At 40.3% G+C, this 21,079-nt stretch overlaps 1 protein-coding gene across 1 annotated transcript in view; it reads left to right on the plus strand.

Moving 5' to 3' along the window:
* The first annotated feature begins 1,933 nt into the window (after nt 1–1,933).
* The window catches only part of DNAJC3 (DnaJ heat shock protein family (Hsp40) member C3), a 33,794-nt gene continuing 14,648 nt past the window's right edge, over nt 1,934–21,079 (plus strand). Inside the window, exons 1-4 of the mRNA XM_027712833.2 lie at nt 1,934–2,110; nt 7,910–8,020; nt 10,905–11,029; nt 12,144–12,218. Coding sequence (XP_027568634.1) covers nt 2,029–2,110; nt 7,910–8,020; nt 10,905–11,029; nt 12,144–12,218 — 393 coding nt within the window. The 5' untranslated portion in view covers nt 1,934–2,028. The remainder of the gene's footprint in view (nt 2,111–7,909; nt 8,021–10,904; nt 11,030–12,143; nt 12,219–21,079) is intronic.

The raw sequence follows: 21,079 nt of genomic DNA on the forward strand, positions 1-21,079 counted from the left end.
GCCTGAGCAATCCCAATTCCAACCAAAACTTTCAGCATGAAAATATCGTGCTCTGTTAAGTCTAACACCAGTTTTTCTGGAGTCTGGTAAGTTCCTTATTGCTTTTTTGGCATGCCTGGAGGTCAGTTTACATCTAGGGCCATGCTGGCTATCTTGGCTTTGCTGTCAGTGGAAAATGGCATTGCATCCCAGGAGCAATCAAGTTCAGTTTGAGGTCACACTTGCCTTTCTCTGCTCTATGGCTGTGTCAGTCACAGCAAAAAAGAACCAGGAGGAATTTACTTCTGGCCTCTGCCCAATTTTTCTACAATTTGAGTAGTCCAGACATACTGTCTTTGAAGAATGAAGAGTGACAGCAACCATAATACCCCAAAAGGTGGCCCTTGATACTGACAGTGTTAAATTTGTTTCACTAACCTGCCTGCAGCCATTCTACTCGTGGGAGGACCAGGGGCAAGTAGCCCATGTCCTTCTGCAGGCCTGCCAGCATCTGCAGAGCACACTCGGATGGACCTGGAATAAAACCCTCCTTGGTGCCAGAGAAGCCTGGCTGAGTTAGTGTTGCCAGTTTAGGGACTCTCTAAACACAGACACAGAGACTAGTTTAGAAAGGAGACATTGTTTATTCTGTGCAGGGTGCAAGGTGGAAGTCTTCCACAAAGCAAGCACACCAGTTCTCAAAATTTTACACTGTATATATGTTTTAGTAAACAAAGAAATCACAGTTCATTGGCTACAAGTTACCTAGTTTTCTTATTAGTTTTCTTATTAATTAGCATTCTACTTTCTATTAGTTAAATGATTCTCTCAGTTCTCATGCTAATTAGTCCACATGCTCAATCTTTCTCATGTTTTGAGTTTCTTGAGTCGGGTGATTGCAATCTCCCACTGCTGGACTCAAGACGCCAGCACGTGGACCTGTGGCGCCTTTGCATCAGGCAAAGCATCGCCAGCTGGTCCAGGGAGGTGCCTTTGCATCAGGCAAAGCATCGCCAGCTTGTCCCACTCTGCTCTGCACTGGTGCGGCCTCACCTTGAATATTGTGTGCAGTTTTGGGCACCACAATGTAAGAAAGGTATTAAGCTATTAGGGAGTGTCCAAAGGAGGGCAACGAAGATGGTGAAGGGCCTTGAGGAGAAGCTGTATGAGGAGTGGCTGAGGTTACTTGACCTGTTCAGCCTAGAGGAGATTGAGGGGAGAGCTCATTGCAGTTACAACTTCCTTGTGAGGGGAAGAGGAGGAGCAGGCACTGATCTCTTCTCTGAAGTGACCAGTGACAGGACCTAAGGGAATGGCCTGAAGTTGTGTCAGGGGAGGGTTTAGGTTGGATATTAGGAAAAGATTCTTCACTCAGAGGGTGGTTGGGCACTGGAACAGGCTCCCCAGGGAAGTGGTCCCAGCACCAAGCCTGACAGAGTTCACGAAGCATTCGGACAATACTCTCGGGCACGTGGTGTGATTCTTGGGGATGGTCCTGTGTGGGGCAGAAGTTGGACTCTGTAGTCCTTGTGAGTCCCTTTCAACTCAGGAAATTCTGTGATAAGGAAAGATTGTTTCGTAATCCCGTTCTCATTCACCATAACTCTCCGAGCAAATTGTTAACTGTTCCGACTCTCGAGATGTCAGCGTCGGCAGGGCGCGGGTGGGCAAAGAGACAGGAGATGAAATGCAGAGGCAGATAGGCACAATGTGACCGGGTGTCTCTCTCTGCGGGCGGCCTGGGGCGGCGCCGCCACCATCTCTGCTCAGGGCACGTCGCCGTGGGCGGCGCCGAAGCCGCCATCTCTACGGCGGGCACCGCCATCTCTGCACCGGGCACGGCGCCCGGGCGGGGCCGGCGCGGCGGGGCCGGGCGCGCTCGCGCAGCTCCATCACGTCCGGCGGCGGGCCCAAGGCAGGGGCGGGCACGCGCGGCGCGGCCAATCAGCGTCGCCCACGACCCTCCCCGCTGGAGGCGCAGCCGGCGGTCGGTCGGGCCGGGCCCGGAGCCGCCACTGTCGGGACCGGGCGGCAGCCGAGCGGGAAGAGATGGTGTCCCCCGGCGCCTCCGCCGGGCGGCTGGGCTCCGCGCTGCCCTTCCTGCTCGTGCTCCTCGACCTGCAGTACCAGGGTGAGCACCGGGCGGGAGTCACTGAGGGGGCAGCGGAGGGAGCCCCGGCCCGGCCTAGCCCGGGGGCCGTGTGGCTCCGGGGGCTGTGCCGCCCCTCCGCCCGCGGCCCGCCGGGCCTGGGACAGGCCGCGGCTCGGCCCGCGGCTGTGCCAGCTGGGGGCTGCTCGTCCTGCCTCCGCTCCTCCTGCCAGGCTGTCAGTCGGGCCGTGCGGTGTCCGCCATGGCGGCGGGGCACACACACCCCTCCGGCCGTGGGACGGGGGAAGTGTTTAGAGAAAGGGTGTGAGGAGGGAGGTACAGTGCTGCCACCTCATCAGTCCGCGGTGGCGGAGGGTGCGTAATGAGGGCAGCACCGCTGCCGGCGAGCTGCTGGGGTTAATCGGAGTTCCTGGTGGTGCGGCTTGACGTGGCTCGGTGTGTGTGTTCGCTTCGCTTTCCCGGGATTGCTCATGGATGGGGTGAGGCTACCGACAGCCACTGTGAGTCCTCGGGATGCCGTGGTGTCTTCGGGTGTAGCTGAGGGACAGCATCGGCCGTTCCGTGCTGTCCGTGAATGTCTCACTCCGGTATGGATTTCGTGTAGTTCCCAAGTTCAGAGGTTTTTCCAGTGGCCCTCCTCGGCCACAGCCGGTATTAGTGCCACACATACAGATTCGCTGAAGCTTCTGACAGTTGTGTTGCATTTGTTCCTGATTGTGTTTTGTTGTTATGGTTTCTGTTGTTCCTTTATTTTTTTTTCCCCCTCTCACCATTAGTATTTGAGGTTCAGCTTATCTGCACTTTGTGCGGGTTGTTTACTTTCAGAGTACACTGTCAGCAACACCTGTGTAGCCAGAATTTTTTCACAGGTTTCTGTTAAATTTCTAACTCGGTTATACAATAGTGTTTGTTGTCAGAGTTTCACCTGAGGGACGTTCTTTAACTGCCAGTGGCAGATGAAGTGGAAGTGAAGGTGTCAATAGTCAGAATAAGTCTGTGGGCTGAAGGCTAACATTAAAAATTCAGTTGATACACCAAATTAAAGAACAGTTCAGCTGACTGGGTGGCAACAGGAACATACTGTGGCAGATACTCTGTCTTATAAGACTACATACTGTGGTGTCAAATTGCCTTTTTTTTAATATGCATTCTAGTGGTGTTAGAAGACAAGCAATAACTTTTGTCAAAGTATACTTTTCTTTTCCCCCTGAGATTTTGACAGTGGTGCTCCTGCTAGGATTCTTTTGTTTAGAGTTGCCAGCCTATTTCAAGTATGTGATTTAATGGCTATTTGGACTTATAAAGTCACATTGCCTAATTTGGGGGACATTTTCTTAACTTCAGTTAATAAAGATGTAGACTTCAGTAACAGAATGAGAAGTGGTGATTCTGGATCTTATTTACTAAACTACCCTCTTAGTTCATGAGTTCATTTTTCCAGAATGTGTAGTTAGAGAACTTAGGGGAGGGGGGCTTACATTATTTAAGTATCTAGATTCCCCCCCCCCAATATTACTCATCTTCGATCTCAAAGATGAGTTCATATTCACATCTGAATTTGTATCTTAATGTCTTTATAATAGAAGTCTGCCTTGTGTCATCTGAGTCATGAATCTGTGGTAGAATCATTCTGTATTAACTTTGTATCTTACAATTATGTCTATTTATATCTGGCTGGAAAATGCACCAAAAAGGTTTTTGAATACTTGGTGATTGTGTACTTGCGATTGTGTTTTTGAATACTTGGTCGCTGTTGTACTCCCTGAGTTCCACCTGTTCAAATACCCGGACTTGTGCTGGATTTGAAGCAGATCCTCTCTTGGGAAGATCCATTCTTTGAGGCTGTTTGTCCACACTAATCACAACAAAAAGAGGCTGCTAAGGAGGACAGAGGAGTGTTGTTCATTTTCGCCCTCTCCTTCCTGGCAGTAGACGAAAGGAAACGTAATATGGGGAAGAATAAATGGGCTCTGAGTATATAGAGCTCAGTTCCTTACTGTTGGACCACAAGCATCAAGTGTTTCTTTTCCTCCCCCACTGTGTGTTTCAGCCCTGAGTTTGGGAGCTTTTTTTTTTAACTCGCTCCAAATAGCAAAGGCTACTTGGGGGCGGGGCTTTTTGTTTGCCACTCTCAGCTATATTTACCGACTTGCTTTGCAAACAGAAGGAATAAAAACTTTATGGATGGAAGTTACAGTGGCTCAACTGGATACTCTGAGACTCTGTGAACCTCAGAAGTATTGCTTCTGAAACTGTGGTTGCTTGTCCATATCTTACTTTGTTCAGTGTTGTGCTTGAAAGCTATGCTTGCAGACATACATAAATTAAAGCCTAAACCTGTTTAAAAATAACAGCGAACTTAAGACCAGTTGTGCTAAACACAGGGTCATTCTGATCAAAAAACTTTGCAAAAGACAAGATGAGACAATCATTAAGCTCCTCTATGTAAGAAAAAAAGTTTTAGATGAGTGTAGTTAAGATTAGTGACGTATGCGCTTCTTCTTTGCCTTTGAAACAACTCTTTCTGTTACAGAGTAGGAATTAATTCTATTTATTTTCATAGTCTTGTTACTCAGCTTAGGAACGAGATTTAAAAAAAAAGGCAGAAATTTTATGGACGAGGGAAAAGAGGAGTGTGTAGATAAATGTAGCATCTTGAAACTCTTCTCGGGTTTTAGGGCTTCCTTGAGTTTTTTACACTGCGGATGTGACCGATTATATGAGGATATGGTTGAAGTTTGTATACTTAGGTACCTACATATTAGCACCAATTATTCTAATAAAACAGAAATCCTACCAGGAAGTTACAATTTGTTTGAAGTGAGTGCATTTATCTGGAAAAGCAGATTACCTGCACCTGCTTATGTTCCCTGTGCCTTCTAACTGTTGTCCCATGAATTGTCAGGGCTGGTACCAATTATCTGGGAATAGTTTGGGGGGTTGTGTTTGATTGGGTGTTTTGGTGCTTGTGGTTTTTTGGTTTTTTTTTTTGACTCTTTCACTCTTGCATCAGTACCAGGACTACAGACCCTGAATTTATCCAGAATATCTGACTTGATTTGACAGCTGGGGCTCCTGTGTGTGGTCATCTGAGGCCCTTGGTGAATAGATAACAATTAGTCAGGCTTTAGAAATCATATACAAATTAAAATATTTGGAAGTTTTAAAAATAAATATTATGCTTGCATATCTGTTGTGTAAATTTAGTTTCTTGCTGGAGCATACAGAGCTTCTTCAGCTGGGCCCTTGGTATCCAGCTCACCAATGACTGTGTATCTGTTGGAAAAAGCTCTGTGGGGTGGGTTTGGTTTTTTTGCTCTGACTGAACTGTAGTTTTTAGGCTCATTCCTAGACCACACAGTGAATAGGTACCCAAATAGTTGCACAGAATCTGAGTCCTTGGACTCCTGTGCTTATGTTATCAGTTTTCAGATGTCTGTTGTGGGCTGGTTTAGTTAGAGCAGTTGTTTGCCTACAGCCAGACAACGAATAAGCAATAGATTTCTGTGAATAAGCAGCCCAACTATCAGGTCAGCGTACAGTGTTCCTGAGTAGTTACAGTACATATCACACATCATGATTAGGCTGATGGTACAGGTTGCTTCTGGAGATTCACACATCAGTTTATGATGTTCAGCTATTTGCAGTGCCAAGGTTTAATGTATGTCAAGTATAATTAGTCTTGTTCTGCAGGGAACCTACAGTCCTTCACAATTTGCCTTCTTTATTTATGTTGCTCCTGCTTTTATTGTTTACTTGTTTGCCACTGTGGTCACCCATCCCATTTCTTTTATTAATTGTCCTCGGTATTCTCACAGAAAAAGACATCTCTCCTGCCTAAAGGATTATGTAACTGTCTAACTGTACTGAACATAATGTGTTTGAAAGACACCAAATTGTGTAGGTGCAGCTGATTGTGGAAAAATATATTCTTGGAGCTATCCTGGTGTGACTAAATGGGAAACAAGGACACTCCTTCAGATGCTTGAAACTGTTTTGAGTTTTTTTGTTGTGTTGATTTTTTTCTCCAATGCTTGCTTTTATCATTTTAGAGGACACTGGACTACTTGCTGATCAAACCTAGAGAAGCAGCAAAATGGGCAAGGAAGAATGTCCTTTTCTTCTAAAAATTGGATGTTTATATAAAAACTTCCTGGAAATAGATACTGTGTGTGAAAAAAAAATTACTGTCCATTATCAGTGGAGCTATTTGTATTGTATTCAGAGCTATACATACCTAGAATTTATTTTAAAATATGTCATTTAATAAGATCCTCAAATTGTCTATATGACAAATAATTGTTATTTTAATGTCATCTACTTAAACAAAAAAGTATTCACTGGAAATTTGGGGCTTATTTCATAAAGTAGTTTCCATTAATTAAAAAAAGGAATTTGTTTGCTGTTATTGTTCTAAAACAAATAATTTATCTGAAGCCCTTGAGTCCAGTTTGCTGAATTATTATCAATCTCTTAGCAGACAAAGCTTTGTCTAGTGGATATGTGGGGTATTTTATTCACTTTAGTATAGACAGCTCCATGATTTTCTTATGGAATTAAAGGAATTATGAAACTGTATTAAGGAGTGGGAAAGAAAACTAAATTAAGATCCCAGGTGTTGTGAACTCTGGGTCTAAAATCTTGATGACTTGGTGATCAGAAATTACTGTTTTTTCATTACAAATACTTTGTTGTTTAATTACCTTTCAGTGTGAGAAATTTGGATATCAGTGTAGTATAATGCTTTTATTCAACCTGTGAGAAACAGCTTCCAAGTGTGACTGCATTTTCATATTTAAAATTAATTCAAATGCCTATCTGAATTAGCTCAATACAAAACCTGAGTGAAATAAATTATAAATCGCTGGTTTTTAATGTAATATGCTTATTCAGGATTCCAGTGTATTCCCTTGCTTAAATTTAGGCATTAGGAAAAGGAAACTACTCGTAGTGTAAAAGTTTTAATAGTCACAAACTGGTAGGTAATTTGTAGTGAAATTCTGCCCTCATCTGAAGACTGCTGGAAGCAGGACCAATGAAAAAGCTGTTGCTGAATTGATGTATGTACAGTATGGACCTGCACTCAGCTGCTCATTTCCTCTCAACAGTAGTCTCTTGCTGTTGATTGAGCAGCAGCAATTTATTAGGTTTAAACTGAAACTGGCACTTCAAAGAATTACCACCTTAGTATGATTTTCGTGCTACTGGTTAAATGAAAAAGGAGTGAGAATTTTTAATTATTTTTGTCAAAACTTCGCTCTGGAAGTGCGAGCTATGAAGATGAGACAAAAGTGCAATAGGTGAGAAGCCGGTCTCTTAAGTAGCTAACAGTTCTCGGTTAAGTACTGATTTAACATCACGGTCATGAAATTTAACTTAGCCTTTGTATATTTGTTCTCTGTGTGTTATGAGTACTTTTCCAGGTTCCTCTGAGGTTGAAAGCCAACACAGAAATGCAGTTGGTCAAACTGTATTTGTAGTTGATGTAAAAATCTTGATGTGCAAAAGTGTATTACTGAATATATAGACAGGAGTAGAAATGCATATTTGGTGACTTGTCACAATGTGGTGCTTTATGATGTTTTATCTAGTTTGACACATCCTTGTTTGGACATGCTATGAGCTTATTAGGCTGCAGGTTGCTTTACAGAACCACACAATCAATTAGTTTGGAAAAGACCTCTCAGATAATCAAAAGTACAGGAAGATATGACTTCTGCCTCTATTTCAATAACATGTTGTTAGATGTTTTATCACTGTATTTGTTTGGTATAATCAAACTGGTCATTCCAAACCTTGATCTTTTTGTTTTTCTTTAAGGAGCTGAGTGTGGAATAAACGCAGAAGTAGAAAAACAACTTGAAATGGGAAAGAAATTATTGGCTGCAGGACAGCTAGCAGATGCTTTATCTCACTTTCATGCAGCTATAGGTATGTATCTCAGGGAATGACTCTTGCACTGAAATACCTTTGGGTGGGTTTTTTTGCTTCATTAAGTATCCTGCTTTCTTACAAATTGCATTCCATGAGTCATAGAAATTGGGGCACCCTTATGCAGCAGTTTGGACAGGAGCCAACAGAGATGCAGTAGAATATTTGGTTTTGATAAAAGAAAAATTAACTACATCATACATAAACACGAAGTCACTGCTGTTCTGCAAGTGAGCTGTATGAAAGGAATTATAATTGATTCTGATATCTTTTAATGAGGTATTCCCTGTGTATCTAATGCCATCAAGATGAGGTTTTATATTTATGACATTTTTCAAAGTATGTCTTTGAAAGGCTGACTTCTATCCAAGGCTGTAAAAAAATTGATGTTTAGAATAGTCTTTCTCCCTTTTTATTTTTTCTTAATTAAATCTTGAAGTGTGTGATACCTCAGTGAAACTGGTGCTACAAGTTTGAGATACTGAATGTCTAGTATAGAGCAAAATTGTCCCTCCATTGTACTTAACTAGTTGAGTTAGTTCTTGTTTGGTGTTCTGCCTTTTCAACAAATTGAGGAGTTAAATGTTTGGTTTTAAGAATTTTAACACAACTTTGCTGATTAAAATCCTTTAATTGAAGCACAGAGACAGCACCAGTAAAGAGCTGAGTCCATTAACACCACAATTTCTTAATTGCATGGTGGTTTTTTTTAAAGTTATTGGACTTTGTTATAATGTGTACAAGTGCATAGTTTCCTCCATGAAAAGAACGTTGCTAAGATGTTATACATTGATGGGTCATACTGTTGATACTTTTCTATTTATGCCTTGGTCCAGTAGTGAGATGTAAATGAAATATCAGAAGTAATTTCTTTGCGTTCTCCAAGATCAACTTCCTTTATATAAGGGAGTGGAGGGGACAACTTCCTTTTTTTCTGTGTTGTGGAAGCTCCCCATTCCACCAAGAGGCATTCTATTACTCCTTTTGTTTGTGTGTTGCTGCCAAAGGATTTCTGTGAGATCTGCATTACAGCGTGGTTTACTTACTCCTTTACTATTGGTTGGGAAGATTTAACTTGGATTTGGTGAGAAGTCCAGTTGAGGCTGTGGCCGTGCAGTTGCTGGTGGTGGTACAGAGGCAGCAGTGGTATGAGGTGGGATGAACAGTGAGGTGCCTGCAGGTGAAACCCTCTGCTTTGCCAACTGTGCTTGAGCAGCTTGTAGAACTATGGTGTAACCACTTCAGTTGTGACCTTGATGGGATTCTTAGTTGGATGCTAATTTGAGCCTGATTGCCTAATTTTCATCAGACTACTACTTCTTTGTGTTTTGCCTCTTTGAAAAGATTGTAAGCATGATTTGCCAACTGTGCTTGTAGAGGAGGCATGAATTCTTTTTTATCTGTACTACGGGATTGCAGGCTGTGAGGTAAATAGATCTCTTTGTCTTGCCTCAGCCAGCCTGTTTTTGTTTTTTGCAAACTTCTAAAATAGAAGAAAGCTACTGTCCATATTATCTCTCTTCAGTTGAATTTGCAACTCTTTCTTTAATCCCATCAAATTGATGGCTTATAACTTTTCTCTGGGTGTCAGTTGCTGTTCATTGCTGTTTCTGGGGTACTGAGGCAAAACTATCTGACTATCTGGTGCTTTTCTCTGTTAGCTTTTTCCTATCTTTCATCTTTGTGTATTAATAAAGTTCCTTAATTTCAATTGTTGATTTGTAGTTGTAGCCTACAGAGATGTATGTGAATTTGTTTGATGCCCATAATCCTGGCAAGGTGGCATGCAGTGTGGGAGTTATTAAACTTGAACCCTGGAGATTAGCATTTCCACAGCCAAGACATTGTAGAGCAAGAGTGCAGATATCTTTTCCAGTGAGAACTGAACTAGTGGTTTGGTAATGGAGATGGCCAGCTATGAAACTCGGTTGCTAACCATACGATTTTTGGCAATGCTATTTCTTTCATTTATTTGAAAATTCAACTTAACCTCAGATGAAGGGAGGAAGAAAAATGCTTCATATGGATGTTCTTGTCCACAAATTCTGGATTGATTATTATGTTTTTAATAGTACAGTAAAAAGTTTCCTGTCTTTTACTGCATATGGTTGGTTGGGTGGTTTAAGTTACTTTTCCTTGAGAGCCTACAGTAACTGTTACCTGTTTGTTTGAAATACTTGCATACAGAAGAATGTTAAGAAAATTGTTCTTGGTTTCAGAGACTGAGGTTTGCCTCCTGTACAGGTATATGTGTATGTGCTACCCTAGAGAGAGTTAAAATTGCTGGATCTTGGAATTTTGGCCAGAAGACAACACAGAGTGTATGGGCCCTGCAGTTAGCCTTTAGGCTTTGATAACACATGCATTTGTCTGCTGATGAGAGGGGGTGTTGGTGCCCATTTTATTATTCGAGAAAGAAGTTGCTGCTATTTCAGTGGATGATATAAAGAGTTTGTGTCTGTGATGGCATTGGACTAACGTACTCGTCATTTTAGGATTATTTTCTTGCATCCTATTTGGTGATCAAGGACTGGGCTGGAAAATGATGAATTAACATGCTTTCACATGTAGGCCTACAGCTGGAGGTGAAGGGTTAGTATGTAGTGGCTGTTCTGTGCAAAACTAAAGAAACATGTACATATTTAACCTCCAGTGCTCTCAGTTATGTGGCATTTACTGTGTTTCTGTAATCTTTATTGTTACATTATCAAACTGCATAGAAAATACTGCTTAGATAATGTTACAAATGCTGTGTCTTAATGAATACCTTTGTTTCCAGTGGCTTAAAAGTAAGTTAATATATTTTTAGTTATTACAATTTCGCTGTACATGAGGTTTCAGTTGCTTTAAGATAGTATTCTGATTATTGTTTGTTCATTTGCAGAAGGAGACTCTGATAACTACATTGCTTATTACAGAAGAGCCACTGTGTACTTAGCCATGGGCAAATCTAAAGCTGCAATTCGTGATTTAAGTAAAGTGGTTGAATTAAAGCAGGATTTCACATCAGTAAGTATTACTGGAATTGAAGATGAATCAAGTGTAAAAAAAAAAACTGCTTCAAAGAAGGTTGGGGTTTTTGTCAGATTTTGCTCAACAGGAATAGAGAATACACTCTGAAAGCTTTAAGTAGGATAAAATAATAGTGATGTATGTGCTTTAATTTGCAGCTATGCTGAGTACAGTCTAGCCAGTTATTTGAACAACTAGTAGTTTTATTAAGTACATGTTCTTCATGGATTTTTGCTAAACTCTTCCCTTTTCTAACTTGTGGTTATTCTTCTTTTTGTCACCAAGGCTGTGCCATCTGGGGCAGGGAGAAGAGAGCACACATATTTCTCTTTTTTCTCTGTCTTAATCAGCATTTGATTTGAGAGATCTCTTCTCCACAGGAACTGTCCTAATCTCACTGCCTTCCCATGGGATTGTTGCAGGTTCTGATTACCTTACCCCTTTCTCACTTGTGCATACTGTGTATGGAGGCTGCCTCACTACTTGGAGAGTGATGCTGGAGTCCTCTCCATCTGATTCTATCATCTGCCTTTTCCATGGGCAGTGGCATGTCCTGTATAGTTTACAATGAAGAAGCAAATGTTAAATTCATTGTTGTAAGAAAAGATTCTATCATAAATCAAAGCCTTATAAATAAATAACTTGTCTTTTCACATTGTTTCTATTATTCTGAATTTAGTGGAAGAATTAAATGTGGTAATTATTTATTGTTTATTATTTATGCTATTTTCTTAATCTGTAAGCAGTTATAATCAGGAAAGTGATGTAAAGTCAACATTCACTGTTGTTTGTGCAACTCTTCAAATGAGTTCTTTCCGTGGGTTGCAGGTGCTCATAAAAACTGTGACTGCTTTTTGTCCCTCAAAACCAGAGTATTGCTCTGGTGCAGAACAATACTTTACCATTAAAGAGGCCTTATAAGAATATTGTTAAACGTAGAAGACAAAGAATGGGTGTTGTGATCTCTATTTCAGCTTGTTAGCTGTACTAAAATCAAACTTCTTTTTTCCTGCTGAAGGAAACTGAAGTTTCACAACTTTCAAACTTGTGTTCATACTTTGCTGAATTCCTGTTTGTAAATCAAAAGAAATTATCTGATGTTTCATTTCAGGCAAGATTACAGAGAGGACACTTACTGCTTAAGCAAGGAAAATTTGATGAAGCAGAGGATGACTTTAAAAACGTGGTAAGCTGGAAACCTAAGTTGAACTACATCACTGCTTTCGAGGTTGGGTTCTGAGCCAAGGTCATATCTCAGCTCTGATGCTCTATGGTATATATGGTATGCATGCCTGGATTTGTCTTTCCTGCTCTTTAAAGCGGTAGCTAAGCTACCTGGTATGAATAAATGACCAGTAAAGTTGCAGTATAGTGATGAGGATGAAATCGAGTGTTGCCTGAAACAATGTAGCACTTTGAAAAGTCATCTTTGTGTGTACTTGACTCTTCGTGATCTCTGCTTGATGACAGCTGTACTAGGGAGCAATCTTCATTCATAAAGAAATAAGTGATATGGGACTTGAAGTATGTAATTGAACTCCGGTTTACATCACTATATTGTCATCTCCCTGGGAAATCACTAGGGAAATCACATGGATCAACCTTTAAAGGTTCCTATCTCTTTTCACTCATTGCAGAAGAATTGTGGGCTTTTAATTTAGTCACTGAGCTGTTAAATCAGTGAATTTCAGTGGCATGCTTCTGTCTGGCTTCTAATCTGCAGATGAGTTCTCCATCTTTCATGAATGTGTTGACAATACTTACTCTCCATGATCAGGAAGTGCCCAAAGTTTTCATATACACAGTTGGATATTATCCACCTAAAACTCACTTGGGCTGTTTATTGTTTCGATGGATGTTTTTTAGCCCTACACTGCAAAAGTAAACTGATCTAACCCCAGAAGAAAGGTCCTTAGAGAATGTGAAGCTTGATTTCCTCTCTATTGCATAAAATTCATGTAAATATGAGTATAAATAAGATTCATTCTTATTCTTGCTTATTCTTCAAGAGTTTCTAGTTTGAACAGCTGTCTCTTATGCCAAAATAAATAGAATTTGCAGGTGTAACTAGTGCCATCATGTTAACTTTCCTTGAAGAGTGTGGTGGAGAGAGTAGTTGTGTGTTGCAGATTGCAGATGTTTAATGGAAATCCTATTAGTGAGCGTGGATGACAAACCGGAGTGGTTATCCCATATACTCTACAGGACAGTTGGGAGGAGTGGCTCTTGCAGGAGGCAGTCTGTGTTTGTAGCAGAGCTGCAGTAGCTTATTCTGAAATTTATGTAGCAATGGCTCCTCCGGCTGCTGCTGCTTCCCCTGTGAGTTTCTTAGGAGTGTGTGGTCTGATAGCAGTGCAGCCCTGCTGATTGCAAATGTGGGAGAGTGTCGTTCAGCTCTGAGTAACTGAGGACACAGTTGCCGCAGTAGCAATTGTGAATTTGTGTGTGTGTGTGTGTATCTCTTTGCAGTTCCTGTTCTGTGAAATATTGCTTAATGCTGAGTGTGGAATTGTTTCTTCAGTCAACTGCCAAGTATCTTTCCCTTTTGCCAAACTAGCTGCAAAAATTTAGATTGCTGCCTTTGGTCAGTCAAATAATTTCAGTCCTCAGGCTTTAAATCTGAAGTGGAACAGAGTTTCTTCTCAGAAGCTGGCTTAAGAAGACACCATATTGGTTCTAAATCTTACTTCCAGCTTCCTTTGTTCTGTGAACAGTATTGCCCGTGTACTTAGAGAACTGGCAAGTGGTCTCTTTTGAAGAGCACAATTCTCAGTTAAGTACAGTATATTCAAGAAAAATGAGCCAATATTAAAGTAATCATTTGTAATAGTTTAATTTATTCATATGAGGAGGAGATGAGATTACACTACATACCTTGAATCTTTTAAGAAGAATACCTATTTCTTTGAAAGGTTTCCCTTGTTTTCTTCTAAATTTTTCAGATAGTCAGACTGCTTATTCTATCAGTTCTCTGCATCTCTAAAATATGTGGTATACTGTCAGTATGTTTCCATAGAAATATGAAATTGCATTTAATCTCAAGAGGAGAGGAAATTAGTCACAATGCTGTGAAGTGTATCAATATTCTGTGGTCCTTTGGGTTTTGTTTTTTGTAAATGAGAGGGGAAGAGAGAAGGAAGAAGGTGTTAGGTATTGAATAGCTTTCTAAATGATTTCAAGACTTGAATCCAGACCCTCTCTTTTCTACCAAGAGCAATAGGGGTCTTATTTTAAGTCAGTGGTCAAAAGCTGAAAGGAGTAAGTTGTACCTTGAAATGAAAGTTCCATCTGCTACTAAAAGATATGATGCAAAAAAATGCCAGTGGGATCTCAAGCTAGAGTTTAGTTGTAGACTTGGCCACCTAAAATAGTGTGTTTTACATGTGAACAGAGCATGCAGTGTATGATTCTGCTTCTTAACTGAGTAAATGTAGGTCAGGATCTCAACAGCCCTCTAGCCTCTCACTTTGTTGGCTGGTTATCAGCTAATTAGAATGCTCTCATTCTGGGTGAGCATGTAGCTCATCAGCAAACTTTGGTGTCCAAATCTGGAGGTAAATTGGAGATGTACTTGGGCCATCCCACATTAGTAGTGCATGGGGTCTAAATCTGCAGTCAAGTGTAACTCAGTAGGAATGCAGCAGCCTGGTCATATGTTTGAGTTTGCAGAAGATGAGTGTCATGGAAAGATTGGGTGGAAATGCTGTATTTAAAAACTGAAACAATCTTTTACTCTATCCATCCTCCTCACTGAAAGGAAAGGCTTAATTTGAAGGAAAACAACCTACTTTCTGTAATGTGTAGAGTTTCAGGATGTCACCCAGAATAGGTGATCCTGAGAATGTCATATGCTCACAGAAAAGAACTGCAAGGTGTTAAATGTGAGAGTTTTTACCTTCAGTTGTAATTTTTCTTTCCTGAGGCAGTAGTTGTGTAGATGGGATGGGCTTTCTCCTGGTAATGCCATCCACCTTTGAAGTAGATTGTATACCCTTGAATAACAGTGGATCTGTTATCTCTTACATGATTTCACACAAGAGATTGTTTGGATCAGGTGTTGACTTAAAGGGAAAAGTAGATCAGATTTTAAAATATTCCCCACTCTTGAACTGGAGAAACCGGGTCAGAGTGTGGAATCTAAGAAGACTAATTTTACTTGGACTACTCAAGGACAGACGTGTAGGAGTGATATGGTTTGTAGTTCCCTGTAGGATGCTTGCATTAAGAGTAAGTGTCCCAGTGTTGCTTTCTGTACCTACCAAAATTGCAAGGTGACTGATATAATGAACCATCCTTAAAATGCTGTTTTCTCCTAGCATATTCCAGAAATCTTTCGAATCCCAGTGGAGACACTGAAAAGCTTTTTTTAATTCCTATCCCTTCTCTTTGAGTTACACTCCTTAAAAGGGATCTCAGCAGTTTAGGAGATGCAGTTATTTTTGAGGGAGAGAAAAAGCAAGAAACATTCAGCCCATCTAAATGGAGGGGAGGATGACAGGTAAACTTTCTCAGCTTGTAGGACCAGTGGTTTTGTGTAGAGCTTAAAAAAATCATCAAAACTATTCTTTACGTGTAATAGTAAAACTATCCTAGTGAAAAGAAAAAAAATCATATCCTCAAATGGTTTCTATAAAGTTTCATAGTATATGGAAAAAGTTTCATGGTGAGCACCCTAAACTTCTTTAAACTTAAATGATTGCTAAGCAGAGTGGTTTCTCTGTATACTCCTGCCCTCTATGTTGTGTCAGTACTGGCTGTCTTGTGATGCAGTGCCAGTGTGAGAGCAGGCAGTGGGAATGCCTGACTGGAAAAGATGCAGTATTCCTTTTTGGGAGCAGAGCCGCTTGAGACTCCAGCCTTCATGCGTTATTTTTAGATTGTCTTTTTTATCCCCTACTCTGTCCTTCCTGTTGGCTGAGTTTAATCATGAGGTTTGGATAGAGGGTGAGATTCAGACATGCCTTCTCATATTAAGCAGTACTGCATTTCTAGAAACCTCTCCTTTTGCCGAACAAATGCACCAAGCTGATGGAATTCTTTACACAGACCACATTTTACACTTGAAAAAAGGATTAAGTAGAACTCCTTCAGTGATTTTTAGAAAGCTGTGCTCATGCTGTATGAATAGTGTTTGTTTCTCTACTGTAACTTTGTTGAGTGTTCATATGGTTTAATATCAAGTTCTTTCTGGTTCAGTTAGTAGTTTCTGAGTAATAGAAGTCAATAGGACAGATCTGTGGGCACATCAGCAGTCATGTCAAGCAATTAAAGCCCTGGAATGTTTAGTTTATCTGTAAAAATGTGATTTTTACTGAAAATAAAAGGAATATTGGCGTGCTTTGATTGATGGAAGGCCTTCTGGAAAGGTGACAAAAGCGATGCAAATCCTGGCAACCCTATGTGTTGTCTGTGACTGCTTGTGTTCTAGAGAAAATGACAAACCTTTGAGTTGCTGAATTCTGTAGAATGAACAAAAGTAGAATAGAACTTCTGTCTAGTCTATTGGAAAGTGTGGAAAGGACTATCTCTTTTAAATTCTAGTCTTTGTTAAGACTGACTGTAACATTCGTAGTTGCAGTTTGTTGCAATAAATACTGTATATTGAGGTGTCCTAAATAAGCAATTCTATCTGCCTTAGAAGAACAGTCACTTCAGAGCTGGAAACTGAAGGCACTTCTTCCAGCTCCACTAGATGTCAGCCAAGACCAAGTGACTGAGCTCGGTACATCTGCAAATTGCATTCTAGTCTAGAGAAGCCCTTGACTCTGGCAAAATACACTGGACAATTGTTTTCCATAGTTGGTTGGTATGTGTAATAATACTGTTTTGGATGTAGGTGGGAGAGACCATCCTAGGGCACTGTAAGGTAACCTGATTTAAGTTGCTAGGCAAATTTGGGTTGGGTATTCGCAGCTCTCTTAACCATGTCAAAGTGGTTAGAGAAACATTAGATGTTCCCAAATATATCCCTCTGTGGTACTGTGATTATCTGTAGCTTCCTGGTTAAAGAATAAAAGGTATTTAAGTTATCCTTGCATTTTTTTCCTTCTGTCTATCATTATAGCTGTGTTACTTAATATGGTATTAGTGCAGGGCTTTCCTTTGTGCACTATGAGTGTGTGATGTCTTGATCTTAGATACAAACCATGGAGGTTCCTTCAGTTCCCCTCAATGTTTTTCACAAGATTATTTGATTTCATGGTCTGTGTATTTAGGTTTGAAAAGCAAGAACATAAAACAGCTTTAGAAGTGTAGAGATATGTCTGTGTTAGTGGCACTGGACCACTGTAAGCAAGGTATAGGAACAGAGTGTCTGTAACATTTGGGAGTTGTAAAAATAATTTTTTTTTCAAACAACAGTGTTGAAGTTTTTTGAGTTGACAGTTTCTGTTTATAAGATGAACTGCCTGTATATCTTTAATCTGTGCTCTTTGAGAGTATGGTTTTTGAGGTTATGGTTTTGGTTTTTTTCCCCTCAAAGTGGCTGTAACTCTTCTTCGTTAGAGTTCTTGTACAAAGTCCCCAGCTTTTCCCTGTATCGTTAATGGGCCATTGCAAAGGAAGTTGTAGGACTATGTAGCTGGAAAGCAGGAGAGGTTATGGTAAACCACTGAATTTGCTTAGCCATGTTTTGTAACTTTTCCCTATGCTTCTGAAAAAAACATCCTGAAGCAAAGGGTTCTTAGCAAACTTCATAAGCAGCAGTTACTTGTTCCAAGTGATTTCCAGTTTAAGTGTTCTGTGTTTGGGGATCCTTTTTTTAGCATGCTAACAGACAGTGCTGTAAAGCCTTGTTAAATTAAAAGCATATTGCTGATCCAGAAAGCATAATGGTAAGATATATGTATGTGCAACACATTGTGATATGCTAATTAATTCAAACAGGCATATGGCATCTTCAGGATAGCAGCATCCAACACACAAAGTGCAGATGGATCCTGGGTAGTTTAGCATTGGTCTTGCTTCAGTGTTTTGTCACTGCTGATATACTGGTTTGGCTATGTCAATGTCCTTCTATTAACAACATTTTTCTGAAGTAGTGCTGCGTTGTATTTTTATGTTGCCTTGTGTGTGCTGGTGCAACCTCTGTGTGGTTAGAAAGGTCATTGATGGACTTGGGAAATACAATAAGGGATGACAGGTTTGGTGTGGTGGGGGTGTTATGTTGCTTCTTGAAAACCAACCAGCGTGAATTGTTTAGCTTGTTAAAATGCTTTTCCCATCAGAAAACTTTTAAATCTTGATATTTAACTGCAAGTGCAAGACTGTCTACTTGGAGTAGAAATGATCCTTAGAGAGGATCTTGCAAAAGGATAATGATCTTGCAAAAAAAAAAAAAATTAAATACTGGGTTTCATGAACTGAACTTCTAATACCTTTTCCTACTGTCCTGGGTGCAGCAAGGTAATGTTGCAAAGTTTTGAGTCAATACTTGAGGGAAAATTCTGGAAGAAGCTAATTTCATCACTGAGAGTAACAGAGAAAAACACATGCAAATGCTGTTAACACTCAACTTGATAAATTGAGTGAGAATGATGATTTTCTTACCTTCAGTCTTGCTTACTTGGAGGGGGGAAAGTGGGGTTTTGCTTACGCTAGGGTTTGTTTCTCCCCTGTACTGAGGTAAGGCTATAAAATAAAGCAGCACATATAGCAGTAAATCTGTGATAGACAATTACTTACAGTAACAAAGCCGTTCCTGTGTTCTTTGTTTTCTGTAAAGGAATTAGGCACAGGGTTGGCGGGGGGGAGTAGAGTGAAGGAAAGCTGATGTTAACACACGGCTAGTTCTTGTTGCTGCAAGTTAAACTGCAGCTACTTTAGTGTTGTAACCTAAATGTAGTAAACCTCGAAGAGAGCAAAGGATACTGTGCTGAGAACAGCTCAGTGGTAGCAGTGTGCTTGTCCTGCAGAGCTGAGCAGAGCACAGCCACTGGCTTTGTGCTTTCAGGCTGCTGGTGAAGCATGCAGAGGAGTGTTAGGTTTGCCTTAGACCTGTATTAAATTCATCTGAAGAGTTTTCTCAATACTTAGCTCCTTTCTTGGGCATCTAGCACACTTAGTGCAAGCAGTTGTTCTGATTTGTTACCCCCAAACTTACTATTTCACAGAAAAAGGAGATTGAAATGTGATTCATTATTGGTAGTGATGTGACAGTCCTGTGATCATAGTGCAGAAAGACACGAATGCTTGTTGGCTTTAGTTTGAATGATAGCCTGAAAAATTTTCCTTTCTTTGTTAACTGGACATTTTGTACTACCTAGAATTATCTAGGATGTTTCACTCAAATGGTCTTTATTACTATTGGACTTGTCTGCATGATTGTAACATTGCTTTTCATATTCCACTGACCTTTTCTCCAAATAAGTTACATGAAACATACTGTGTGTCTAAGATGTGCAATGGTATTGTGAGATAAGTTTAAATGGAAGTGTAAAGCTCATCCATAGCAAAAGCTCTTAATTTTTAAGAAGAAAATGCTGAGAAATTGAGGGAGAAATCAAACAAGTCAGCTGGAACTGAAGAGCTCACAACTTCAGAGAATTTTGTAGACTTGGTACTTTTAAAATTACAGGTGCAGAAATTTGCCTCTACTACAACCTCTAGATTTTGGGGTGAAAGTGGATGCATAGCATCAAGGGTTTAAAAGCAGAGTTCTAACCAGAAGAAAAGCCTCTTTGAGACTTGTATTAGGAATCAGCTTACAAAGAAGAAAACTCTTTGATCAAATTCATCTTCTCTTGCTGAAGGACAGTGTAGGGAATAAAGGAGAACTTTTGGGTCTAAGTACAACTTGTTTCATTTTACCTGGCAAAAATCAACTACCTAAGGTTCAAAAAGACTTAAAATGAAGAATTGAAGACAAAGTGTGTGAGCTGTGCATGCTTTTGATGTTGCATTTAGGCTCTTTCCTTTCATATACTTAAATGTTAGAACCAGGGGAAGTTATGTTAAAGGACTTCTGAGGGCTGAAGTTGAATTACATTAGAGACATAAGCACAAAATATGAGTGTTTCAAGAACTTACTGGTGAAAAAAAGGGAAGAGGCCACTTTGAGATAAATGAGGAAAGAAAAAAAGTAGTGGATGTCTTTGAGGACTCAGTCACTTTAGACAACATTCTGTGTATAGAATGCAAGATAGTGCAAGTTTTGAGTTTAAAACAAACAACAAAAAAATGAAGTCATGCTGATCTGTCCCTTTTAAAACTTTGGAAGTCGTTCTGATCAGCAATAAGTATGAAGCAGTGCTTTGTTCAAGCTACACTAATCCTACAAATTACTTCCTGGCTTTGCAAAAAGAATGGCTGAGATTCCTTCTGGCCCATATTTATCTTCCTGGGTGACACCAAAGTTGCCTGTGAGATTGTTTTTTTTTTTCTTTGAAAATTTAAAACTGTTTAAACAAATGAAGACAAATACCACATAACCCCTTCTGCTTGCTCAGAGAGAGGGGTTTGAGAATTGAGAGTCCTTGTAGACAAAATTTTAGACTTGTTTAAAGCTAGAAGAAAGGTGCATAAACACTCAGCTGATCCCAGCTGAGGCTTTCTCCCAGCTGTAGCCTCTTAACTTGCTGTTGTAGCCACTCTTTGGGGGGAAAATGTCAAGAAACATAGCTTTACAGTAATATTATCTGAGACATGTTTCATTTGTTTCTGTCATGAATTTATAAATATGTTTTGTGCTTAAAGTGAGAGATGCAGTTTATGCCATGTGATTATACTGTCTGCTGACGCTGAGGAATCCAGTGTTTAATAACTGTCTGCAGAGAGGTGAATTAGGCTACATTCGAGAGGTCCTCAACTTCAGTGGGTGATGAAGGGGCAGCGACTGTTGCGTGTGGTGTGTCCAGTGGTAAATGATCAAACGTGGTGAGGGAGAGGAACTGGATTTCTTTAACTTCTGACATCTTGTATTGGAGCTCAGAATGTCTTCCTTTTTTCTCAAGTTTAGAGGTAGGAACACTTCCAGTGGAATTTTGAAACTAATTTTGCTTTATTTGCAGCTTTAGTCAGTTCTCCATGATATGACTGTTAATGGGACAA

Source organism: Pipra filicauda, unplaced genomic scaffold, assembly GCF_003945595.2.
Source record: "Pipra filicauda isolate LSUMZ 115617 unplaced genomic scaffold, ASM394559v2 scaffold24_size8852520_pilon, whole genome shotgun sequence".
NCBI classification, from domain to species: Eukaryota; Metazoa; Chordata; class Aves; order Passeriformes; family Pipridae; genus Pipra; species Pipra filicauda.